At 51.2% G+C, this 12,116-nt stretch overlaps 1 protein-coding gene across 2 annotated transcripts in view; it reads left to right on the forward strand.

The window, feature by feature from the left end:
• The first annotated feature begins 4,301 nt into the window (after nucleotides 1–4,301).
• ACBD3 (acyl-CoA binding domain containing 3) overlaps nucleotides 4,302–12,116 on the forward strand; it is a 62,009-nt gene continuing 54,194 nt past the window's right edge. For both annotated transcript variants that reach the window (XM_063918965.1, XM_063918966.1), the window contains exon 1: nucleotides 4,302–4,674. In XM_063918965.1, coding sequence (XP_063775035.1) covers nucleotides 4,455–4,674 — 220 coding nt within the window. In that variant the 5' untranslated portion in view covers nucleotides 4,302–4,454. The remainder of the gene's footprint in view (nucleotides 4,675–12,116) is intronic.

Raw genomic sequence — 12,116 nt, forward strand, 5'->3', positions numbered from 1 at the left:
CTGCTTCCCAGTTGACCACTCCCGGAATGAACACTGCTGACAGTGCTAAGACGTGATTTTCCGTCCATCGGAGAATCCTTGTGGCTTCTGCCATCGAAATCCTGCTTCTTGTGCCGCCCTGTCGGTTTACATGGGCGACTGCCGTGATGTTGTCTGATTGGATCAGTACCGGCTGGTTTTGAAGCAGAGGCCTTGCCAGACTTAGGGCATTGTAAATGGCCCTCAGTTCCAGAATATTTATGTGTAGGGACGACTCCTGACTTGACCAAAGTCCTTGGAAATTTTTTCCCTGTGTGACTGCCCCCCAGCCTCGAAGGCTGGCATCCGTGGTTACCAGGACCCAGTCCTGTATGCCGAATCTGCGGCCCTCTTGAAGATGAGCACTCTGCAGCCACCACAGTAGAGATACCCTGGTCCTGGAGACAGGGTTATCAGCCGATGCATCTGAAGATGCGATCCCGACCACTTGTCCAAGAGGTCCCACTGAAAGGTTCTTGCATGGAACCTGCCGAATGGAATTCTGCTTCGTAAGAAGCTATCATTTTTCCCAGGACTCGTGTGCAGTGATGCACCGATACCTGTTTTGGTTTCAGGAGGTCTCTGACTAGAGATGACAGCTCCTTGGCTTTCTCCTGCGGGAGAAATACTTTTTCTGTTCTGTGTCCAGAACCATCCCCAGGAACAGTAGGCGTGTGGTAGGAACCAGCTGTGACTTTAGAATGTATAGAATCCATCCGTGCTGTTGTAGCACTTCCCGAGATAGTGCTACTCCGACCAACAACTGCTCCTTGGACCTCGCCTTTATAAGGAGATCGTCCAAGTACGGGATAATTAAAACTCCCTTTTTTCGAAGGAGTATCATCATTTCTGCCATTACCTTGGTAAAGACCCTCGTGCCGTGGACAGTCCAAACGGCAGTGTTTGGAATTGGTAATGGCAATCCTGTACCACAAATCTGAGGTACTCCTGGTGAGGATGGTAAATGGGGACATGTAGGTAAGCATCCTTGATGTCCAGGGATACCATGTAATCCCCCTCCTCCAGGCTTGCAATAACCGCCCTGAGCGATTCCATCTTGAACTTGAATTTTTTTATGTATGTGTTCAAGGATTTCAAATTTAACATGGGTCTCACCGAACCGTCCGGTTTCGGTACCACAAACAGTGTGGAATAGTAACCCCGTCCTTGTTGAAGTAGGGGCACCTTGACTATCACCTGCTGGGAATACAGCTTGTGAATTGCCTCTAGCACAGCCTCCCTGCCTGAGGGAGTTGTCGGCAAGGCAGATTTGAGGAAACGGCGGGGGGGAGACGCCTCGGATTCCAGCTTGTACCCCTGAGATACTACTTGAAGGATCCAGGGATCCACCTGTGAGCGAGCCCACTGATCGCTGAAATTTTTGAGGCGGCCCCCCACCGTAACTGGCTACGCCTGTGGAGCCCCCGCGTCATGCGGTGGACTCAGGGGAAGCGGGGGAAGAATTTTGATTCTGGGAACTGGCTGACTGGTGCAGCTTTTTCCCTCTTCCCTCGTCTCTGTGCAGAAAGGAAGCGCCTTTGACCCGCTTGCTTTTCTGAAGCCGAAAGGATCGTACCTGATAATACAGTGCTTTCTTAGGCTGTGAGGAAACCTGTGGTAAAAATTTTTCTTCCCAGCTGTTGCTGTGGATACGAGGTCCCAGAGACCATCCCCAAACAATTCCTCACCCTTATAAGGCTCTATGTGCCTTTTAAAGTCAGCATCACCTGTCCAGTGTCGGGTCTCTAATACCCTCCTGACAGAATGGCCATTGCATTAATTCTGGATGCCAGCCGGCAAAATATCCCTCTGTGCATCCCTCATATATAAGACGACGTCTTTAATATGCTCTTATGTTCGCAAAATAGTATCCCTGTTTGACAGGGTCACAGACTACGCTGCAGCAGCACTATCTGCAGGTCTCAGTCTAGTACCTGAGTGTGTAAATACAGACTTCAGGATAGCCTCCTGCTTTTTATCAGCAGGTACCTTCAAAGTGGCCGTATCCTAAGACGGCAGTGCCACCTTTTTTGACAAATGTGTGAGCGCCTTATCCACCCTAGGGGATATCTCCCAGTGTAACTTATCCTCTGGCGGGAAAGGGTACGCTATCAGTAACTTTTTAGAAATTACCAGTTTCTTATCGGGGGAACCCACGCTTTTTCACACTTCATTCACTCATTTGATGGGGGAACAAAACACTGCCTGCTTTTTCTCCCCACACATAAAACCCTTTTTTAGTGGTACTTGGGTTAATGTCAGAAATGTGTAACACATTTTTTATTGCCGGGATCATGTAACGGATGTTCCTAGTGGATTGTGTATATGTCTCAACCTCGTCGACACTGGAGTCAGACTCCGTGTCGACATCTGTGTCTGCCATCTGAGGGAGCAGGCGTATTTGAGCCCCTGATGGCCTTTAAGACGCCTGGGCAGGCGCGGCTGAGAAGCCGGCTGTCCCACAGCTGTTACGTCATCCAGCCTTTTATGTAAGGAGTTGACACTGTCGGTTTATACCTTCCACCTATCCATCCACTCTGGTGTCGGCCCCACAGGGGGCGACATCACATTTATCGGCATCTGCTCTGCCACCACATAAGCCTCCTCATCAAACGTGTCGACACAGCCGTACCGACACACCGCACACACACAGGGAATGCTCTGACTGAGGACAGGACCCCACACAGCCCTTTGGGGAGACAGAGAGAGAGTATGCCAGCACACACCAGAGCGCTATATAATTTAGGGATTAACACAATATTGAGTGAATTTTTCCCAATAGCTGCTTGTATATACAATATTGCGCCTAAATTTAGTGCCCCCCCCTCTCTTTTTAACCCTTTGAGCCTGCAAACTACAGGGGAGAGCCTGGGGAGCTGTCTTCCAGCTGCGCTGTGAAGAGAAAATGGCGCCAGTGTGCTGAGGGAGATAGCTCCGCCCCTTTTTCGCAGAATTTTCTCCCGCTTTTTTATGGATTCTGGCAGGGGTATTTATCACATATATAGCCTCTGGGGCTATATATTGTGATATATTTGCCAGCCAAGGTGTTTTTATTGCTGCTCAGGGCGCCCCCCCCCAGCGCCCTGCACCCTCAGTGACCGGAGTGTGAAGTGTGTATGAGGAGCAATGGCGCACAGCTGCAGTGCTGTGCGCTACCTTGGTGAAGACTGATGTCTTCTGCCGCCGATTTTCCGGACCTGGCTCTGTAAGGGGGACGGCGGCGCGGCTCCGGGAACGAACACCAAGGCCAGTTCCATGCGGTCGATCCCTCTGGAGCTAATGGTGTCCAGTAGCCTAAGAAGCCCAAGCTAGCTGCAAGCAGGTAGGTTCGCTTCTTCTCCCCTTAGTCCCTCGATGCAGTGAGCCTGTTGCCAGCAGGTCTCACTGTAAAATAAAAAACCTAAAATAAACTTTCTTTCTAGGAGCTCAGGAGAGCCCCTAGTGTGCATCCAGCTCGGCCGGGCACAGAAATCTAACTGAGGCTTGGAGGAGGGTCATAGTGGGAGGAGCCAGTGCACACCAGGTAGTCTAAAAGCTTTCTTTAATACCCCTTTTCCACTAGCTCAAAAAACACGGGTAAATGCACGGGGGCGCGCATTTACCCGTGTTTTTGGCAAGTGGAAAAGGGTAAACCCGGATCAAGTGACCCGTGAATCCTACCCGGCTATTTACCTGGGTAGGACACGGGAATGATCCGGGTAGGGTGTAGTGTAAACGGGAGCCGTGTCGATGCGACACGGCTCCCGTTTACACTGTATGGATGGGCAGCGCTGGGAGATCATGTGATCTCCCTGCGCCGCCCCTGCCGTGTAGCTAGAAGCGTCACCAACCCGGCATATGCCGGGTTGTGACTGCTAATGGGAAAGGGACCGAGCACGGGTCGCAGCAGGGGGCAGCTCCCGTGTCAGGCTCCCGGCTGCGACCCGTGCTCGTAGGTGTAAAAGGGGTATTAGTTGTGCCCAGTCTCCTGTGGAGCCGCTATTCCCCATGGTCCTTACGGAGTTCCCAGCATCCACTAGGACGTCAGAGAAAGGGGTATTACTAACAGAATCCTTATCACTGACACAATATGCCTGATTATTCTCAAATATTTATTATTATTATTAGTAGTAGTAGTAGTACTATTAATATTATTATTACTACTATTATTATTATTATTATTACTACTACTACTACTATTGTTACTATTATTATTATACATAACCTCACTGGAAAGTGAGCGGCGCGCTCCTGGCGCCGTGTGACAGACGGCTCCCCCTTAGAGCAGAGCGCGAGGCGCGCTCCCGACTCCTGTACATGCGCACTGAGAGCGTCTCGCAACCCACCCCGCTTCCCCGCACATGCGCACCGGGGATCGTCTAGCTGGCGGCGCCGGCGTGCGCGCCCCCGTGTAGGAGCCGGAAGTCGGGACGTGGCCGGCGCTGTGCGGGGGGAGGATGGCGGCGGTGAGCAGCGCAGAGCGCTTGGAGGTCTCCATAGACGGGATGACGCTGACCCCAGACCCCGAGGAGCCCGCAGCCGGGGAGGCCCGGCCCGTGGGAGACGACCAGAGGCCGGAGCCGCCGGCACAGGACGAGGCGGACACCCGGAGTATGGAGCAGCGCTGGGGCTTCAGCCTGGAGGAGCTCTATGGGCTGGCGCTCAAGTTCTTCAAAGGTATTGAACTCCTCTGTGTCTAGGGGTGGGCCAGGGAGGCTTCCCCGGTGGCCGGTGATCCATGGATCCTCCCTTGTGATTGGAGGCCCAGGGAGGCATTCACAGGTTCAGTGGCACAAGGCTTTCTATGGGGCTTTCTATGGGGCTTTCTGTGGGGGCTGGTGATCCAAGGAATCTTCCCCAGTGGCCCAGGGAGGCTTTCCCCGGTGGTCGGTGGCCCAGGGAGGCTTTCCCCTTTGGTCGGTGGCCCAGGGAGGCTTTCCCCTTTGGTCGGTGGCCCAGGGAGGCTTTCCCCTTTGGTCGGTGGCCCAGGGAGGCTTTCCCCTTTGGTCGGTGGCCCAGGGAGGCTTTCCCCGGTGGTCGGTGGCCCAGGGAGGCTTTCCCCGGTGGTCGGTGGCACAGGGAGGCTTTTCCCGGTGGTCGGTGTCACAGGGAGGCTTTTCCCGGTGGTCGGTGTCACAGGGAGGCTTTCCCATGGGTTGTGGCACAGGGAGATATCCCCGGGGGGCCAGTTGTCCAGGGAAGCTTCCCTTGCCGGCCTTGTATTGTGTCCTCCATCTACAGGTGTGTGGCGTGCAATCACCGCTGTCATACACAGCTGTGTCCCCTCTGCCGCAGTATTACAGTACATGTGGAATCACACAGTGTATACTTATTTTACCACTACACGACATCACATATACATACATGCTGTACTATTGGTTATCGTATAGTGGACGTTATTAGAATTCATGTGTAAAAGCTTTATGTTCCATTCTAGCTGTCATGGCCAGAGTATATAGAGTGCATGAAATGGGCCAAAGATCCACCTGTCATGGTTTCTGTCCGTTCCCCTGTTGTGTGTTTGTGCTGACGGTAAATCCCGTGTGTCACACTCATTGACAGCACTCGCCTCGCCCGTCCCTCGCACATTCTCCAGCTCATCAGAGTGTGATTAGGAAGCCGGGCAGTAACGTCCCCAGCCTGCAGTGTGTGTGTCCCGTCACAGCGCTCTCTATACGGGAAGCCGAGTAATGTACACGTTTCCTATAACGTGGACCCCTGGGGCCGTAGTGTGTTGTGTTGGCCGGCATTCCTGTGTCACAAGGTGTGTTTATGGCCTGCTAATGGGGTTTGCGCATCGTTACCCTGGTTACAGCATAAGTGTCTATTATGATCAGTCCTGGATCACTCGGCATTATAAGGGGGTGTTTGCGGGCGCAGTGTAGTGTTTTCTTGTGTCATCAGAATAAAGGCTGCAAATTTCACACTCTGTAAATTTGGCGGTTACCGTGTGGCCCTAGGGCAGCCTGCGGCCCTCGGAGCCTTTACCTGTGGCCCCCAGCTCCTTCCTGGGTTTCTGTTATGGCTGGAACACTTGTTTTATATACCTACTGATGTTATTACAGATGTCTGTCTTAGGTGTCATTTATTACCAAGTTGAAGGGTAATGTGTGGCTCTTTTAAAGGTTGGAGGGATGCCGGTTAGACCCCTTCAGTGTATCCGGTTGCCCGCCACTGCTGTACAGTAACCGTTGAGTGTTACACTCGCTGCATATTTGCATTTTGCACTATACACCTTTTAGCAGCACGAGATCCGATGTCTGCGCAGTATTGCTGTTATCATTGTGATACTGTGTAGCCTATATCTAAGTAGGGATGTAGTCAGGATCCCAGCGGTCAGAACACCGACGCTGGGATCCCTACCGCCAGAATGCCGATAGCGCCGCCACAGCTATTCCCACTCCTGGGCGTCCACGCGAGCCCGCAGCGTGGCCAGTGCAGTGAGCCCCCAAGGGGCTTCGTTGTGCTCGCCCCCCCTGCCGGGATCCTGGCGTTGGTATTCTGACCGCCGAGATCCAGTACCCAACCCATCTAAGTATTGTGTGGTTGTCCTGTAGACCTGGTGTATAAGTAGCCTGGGTTTTGGGGAACTTTTCTCCCCTCTTTGACCATTTAATCCATCTTCATGGTAACAGCACCAGTCATTCCCCCTTACACACATACAGGCCGGTGAAATCGCTGGGCCTATCAAGCTGGCAAATTCCCAGGTCTCGGCCCGACCCCAGTAAAGAGCGGGATTGTGGACCCGTAACGTAGTTTCCTTTAACACATACCTATAAACCCAGGTTAATGCACGTTCACGTACAAAAACCCAGGTTTTAGATGTATGTGTTAAAGGAAACTACGTCACGTGTCCACAACCCCGCTCTTTACTGGGGTCGGGCCGAGACCTGGGAATTTGCCAGCTTGATAGGCCCAGCGATTTGTATGACCAGGACAGTTGTGAGACCACAGTATCTTAAGTGGCAGTTGTGATAAGATTGCTGGATAGAAGCATTGTGTATTGTGCATCAGTATTACCCACTTCTTATCAGCTGTGATAACGCAGACGGACCTCCTGCTTGCTGAACAAACAGCGCATGCTAATGGTTACAATAACCTTTGTCCATCGTGCGGCGTGTAATGAGCATATAATAGAGTGTAGGGTGCTGTCTTGTTATAAATTGAGACCTCGTCAGTACAATCTTATACAGCGTAGTCACTGGGACCACTCGTGGCCTGTAATAGCAGATTGTGGAGCACAGGATGTGAGGGCTATTTACTAGCATTGCCAGCACACAGCCAATAAGCAGTCAGCTTCTATTAGTTCAGGGCACGTTCCAGAGAAAGCGAAGGTACGATTGGTGGCACCTTTAATGTTAAATCTTCAGCCAGCAGAAGACGCATGATGTGACATTAATGCGATGTGTTACGAGTACACACCTGGTTCTCGTCTGTTCGTTGCCCCCGCAGACCGCCTTGTCACAGCACCAGGAATAGACCTCAGAGGCTGCAGAGGAGCAGAAGTTTGCAGCCTATGGGGTGTGTATTCAATAACTGTCGGAAGCTGCCGTCTTGTCGGAAAGACGGCAGATTCCGACAGAAATAGGTCGGAAGGGGTTCCGACCTATTCAATAGGGGCTGATTTTTTTCCGACAAGCAGTGCTGCGGGGAGAGCAGACATCGGCGGCCGGCGGGGGGAGCCGGCTGTGGGTGGACATGTCTGTGGCGGCGGGGGGAGGCGCTGCAGGGAGAGACCTCTCCCTGCAGCGCCTCCTCCCGCCGCCGCAGACATGTCCCCCCGCAGCCAACTCCCCCCACCGGATTCTGCCCTCCCCGTTGCCCAGCTTACCCCTGCCGTCGTCCCGGTCACGCCCGCCGCCATCTGCATTCCTGGCCGCTGCTGTCAGCGCAGCAGTTGACGGCAGCGGGCGTCCATTGAATAGGGATACATTCCGACAACTGCATGTCGGAATGGACCCGACTCTTATTGAATATACCCCTATGTTGCAGACTAAGGGGTATATTAACTCAAGCTTCTACAACAGTGAATTGGTGATGTTGCCCATAGCGACCTGTCAGATTCTGTTTATCATTTTCTAAAAGGCAATAGAGAAATGATAGCATCCGATTGGTTGCTATGGGCAACATCACCAATTCTCTGTTTTAGAAGCTTTAGTAAATGTCCCCCTCAGTGGCCGGGGTAGAGCCGAGCATACGCCTGCGTGCTCAGGAAACGAGCGCACCGTAAGAATGAATGGTGGATTTCTGCCGCATCCACACTTGTGATGGAAGAGGCAGCATTGGGCTGTAGCAGTGCCGTTCTCAGAGGCAAAGGTCAGTGTGGGCGTGTCGGCGGAGCCGCGTGCTGTGCAGGGTTGCCTGCTCCTAGTGTAGTATACAAGTGAGGAGGTGGTGATTACATGTCTCTTCCTCTTGCACGAATTGTGAGCGCACACACCCATCTTCCATTCCACCCTGGATGGGCTGTCTGAGTGACGGGGGTAATCAACATGCAGCCCTCCGGCGGCTGTGGAACTACACATCTCAGCATGCCCTGACACCGTTTTAGCATGCCCTAAATAGCAAAACTTTGGCAGGGCATGCTGGGATGTGTAGTTCCTAAGCAGCTGGAGGTCCGCATGTTCAATACCCCTGGTCTTTTATAGTTAATTAAGATAAGTGCAGACTTTCCAAACACTGCCGGATCTACTGAAGGAGCTGGTCTATAAAAGTGCTAGGACTGTGACTACAGGCTCCTTCCACTGGATGCACACAGATCTCCTAGCAGAGTGAGGGCTGTGATCACATGACGTGGGCACATGACCCTCAGTCACAGGACACGACCTCTTAGCTTCTTTTTTTTGGGTGGGGGAAAGGAGGGGGGTGGTGGCTTTAACTCTTTACATATCCTACTGATAGAGATGGCATATAGTAATGCTTACATATGCAACTTCCAAAATGTAAAATACATGAAAGCATTGTATTGTCAATGTTGAGTGACATTATTGTTTAAATACCTCCTGATTGTCTTCACTTCACTTACCTAAATGTTCCCATATCTGTAAAAGGAGTGTTTTGCCTATGGCGCTGTTGGGAAACATGATTCAGGGGCCTCTCATGTGGCTGCATTACATCACATTATGGTATCGGTGACATCACGCTATTGGCTGAGCCAGTCAGAAGGACAGTCGCCCGATGGTAGGCTAACCTGCAGCGCAGACTGGATGCAGTATGCTGATCCTGACATCACAATCGCTAAGAAGGGAAATTACAGAGGGGGCATCCGCGGTTCTCCTGAGCACGACCAGTTGCTGATCCTTTATATTATAGCGTAACGGTGATTAGTGATAGAGTATCAGATTTGCAAACAATTTATTGTCAGCCACGTATCTCTGATTACTGATTGTGTTTGTAGGTATCTCAAAGGGGGGGAAAAGTAGCAACCCCAAAGCTGTTATTTATGCTGCTTTCACATCGCAAAACCTGCTTTTGAAATGGTATTTGAAACGGTTCTTAAAACGGGTCTGAGCAGTTAAACCCCTTTCACATCTCATGTTGTAACCAGTAAATTACCATTTCATTCCCGTTTTGGTACCTTTCACACTGAACCCGTTTCACCCATAGAAAACAGTGGTTGTCATTATAAATGGACTTTTCTGGCCCACACATTATTATTAATCACTAATTAATTCATTATTAATAATTTGGATAGTCGTACGATGGAACCCAGCAGCTTGAAGCATATCTATTTTTCTCTAACGTCCTAAGTGGATGCTGGGGACTCCGTCAGGACCATGGGGTTTAGCGGCTCCGCAGGAGACAGGGCACAATAATAAAAGCTTTAGGATCAGGTGGTGTGCACTGGCTCCTCCCCCTATGACCCTCCTCCAAGCCTCAGTTAGATTCTTGTGCCCGGCCGAGAAGGGTGCAATCTAGGTGGCTCTCCTGAGCTGCTTAGAATAAAAGTTTAAGTTAGGTTTTTTATTTTCAGTGAGTCCTGCTGGCAACAGGCTCACTGCTACGAGGGACTTAGGGGAGAGAAGTAAACTCACCTGCGTGCAGGATGGATTTGCTTCTTAGGCTACTGGACACCATTAGCTCCAGAGGGAGTCGGAACACAGGTCTCACCCTGGGGTTCGTCCCGGAGCCGTGCCGCCGACCCCCCCTTGCAGATGCCGAAGTTGAAGAGGTCCAGAGGTCCAGAAACAGGCGGCAGAAGACTTTCAGTCTTCATAAGGTAGCGCACAGCACTGCAGCTGTGCGCCATTGTTGTCGGCACACTTCATACCAGCGGTCACTGAGGGTGCAGGGCGCTGGGGGGGGCGCCCTGGGCAGCAATGTATTATACCTTTTTTATGGCTAAAATACATCACATATAGCCCTTGAGGCTATATGGATGTATTTAACCCCTGCCAGATCTCACAAACTCCGGGAGAAGAGCCCGCCGTTTTAGGGGGCGGGGCCTATTCTCCTCAGCACACGGCGCCATTTTCCTGCTCAGCTCTGCTGTGAGGAAGGCTCCCAGGCTCTCCCCTGCACTGCACTACAGAAACAGGGTTAAAACAGAGAGGGGGGGCACTTATTTGGCGATATGATTACATATGTGAAAATGCTATAAGGGAAAACACTTGTATAAGGGGTTGTCCCTGTATAATTATAGCGTTTTTGGTGTGTGCTGGCAAACTCTCCCTCTGTCTCCCCAAAGGGCTAGTGGGGTCCTGTCCTCTATCAGAGCATTCCCTGTGTGTGTGCTGTGTGTCGGTACGTGTGTGTCGACATGTAGGAGGACGATGTTGGTTAGGAGGCGGAGCAAATTGCCTGTATTGGTGATGTCACTCTCTAGGGAGTCGACACCGGAATGGATGGCTTATTTAGGAATTACGTGATAATGTCAACACGATGCAAGGTCGGTTGACGACATGAGACGGCCGGCAAACAAATTAGTACCTATCCAGGCGTCTCAGACACCGTCAGGGGCTTGTAAAAACGCCCATTTACCTCAGTCGGTCGACACAGACACAGACACAGACACGGACACTGACTTCAGTGTCGACGGTGAAGAAACAAACGTATTTTCCTTTAGGGCCACACGTTACATGTTAAGGGCAATGAAGGAGGTGTTACATATTTCTGATACTACAAGTACCACGAATAAGGGTATTATGTAGGGTGGGAATAATCTACTTGTAGTTTTTCCTGAATCAGATAAATTAAAGTGTGTGATGATACGTGGGTTTCCTCCGATAGAAAATTATTGGAGGTATACCCTTTCCCGCCAGAAGTGAGGGCGAGTTGGGAAACACACCTTAGGGTGGATAAGGCGCTCACACGCTTATAAAAACAAGTGGCGTTACCGTCTCCAGATACGGCCGCCCTCAAGGAGCCAGCTGATAGGAAGCTGAAAAATATCCTAAAAAGTATATACACACATACTGGTGTTATACTACGACCAGCAATCGCCTCAGCCTGGATGTGCAGCGCTGGGGGGGCTTGGTCGGATTTCCTGACTGAAAATATTGATACCCTTGACAGGAACAATATTTTATTGACTATAGAGCATTTTAAGGATGCATTTCTATATATGCGAGATGCGCAGAGGGATATTTGCATTCTGGCATCAAGAGTAGATGTGATGTCCATATCTGCCAGACGATGTTTATAGACACGACAGTGGTCAGGTGATGCAGATTCCAGACGGCACATGGAAGTATTGCCGTATAAAGGGGCGGTCCATCGGACCTGGTGGCCATGGCAACAGCTGGAAAATCCACTTTTGTTACCCCAAGTCACATCTCAGCAGAAAAGGACACAGTCTTTTCAGTCTCAGTCCTTTCGTACCCATAAAGGCAGGCGGGCAAAAGGCCAGTCATATCTGCCTAGGGTTAGAGGAAAGGGAAGAAGACTGCAGCAGGCAGCCCATTCCCAGGAACAGAAGTCCTCCACAGCTTCTGCCAAGTCCGCAGCATGACGCTGGGGCCATACAAGCGGACTCAGGTGCGGTGGGGGGTCATCTCAAGATTTTCAGCACGCAGTGGGCTCACTCGCAAGTGGACTCCTGGATCCTACACGTAGTATCCCAGGTGTACATTGGAAATTCGAGACGTCTTCCCCTCACAAGTTCCTGAAGTCTGCTTTAC

Source organism: Pseudophryne corroboree, chromosome 4 (assembly GCF_028390025.1).
Source record: "Pseudophryne corroboree isolate aPseCor3 chromosome 4, aPseCor3.hap2, whole genome shotgun sequence".
Classification (NCBI taxonomy): Eukaryota; Metazoa; Chordata; class Amphibia; order Anura; family Myobatrachidae; genus Pseudophryne; species Pseudophryne corroboree.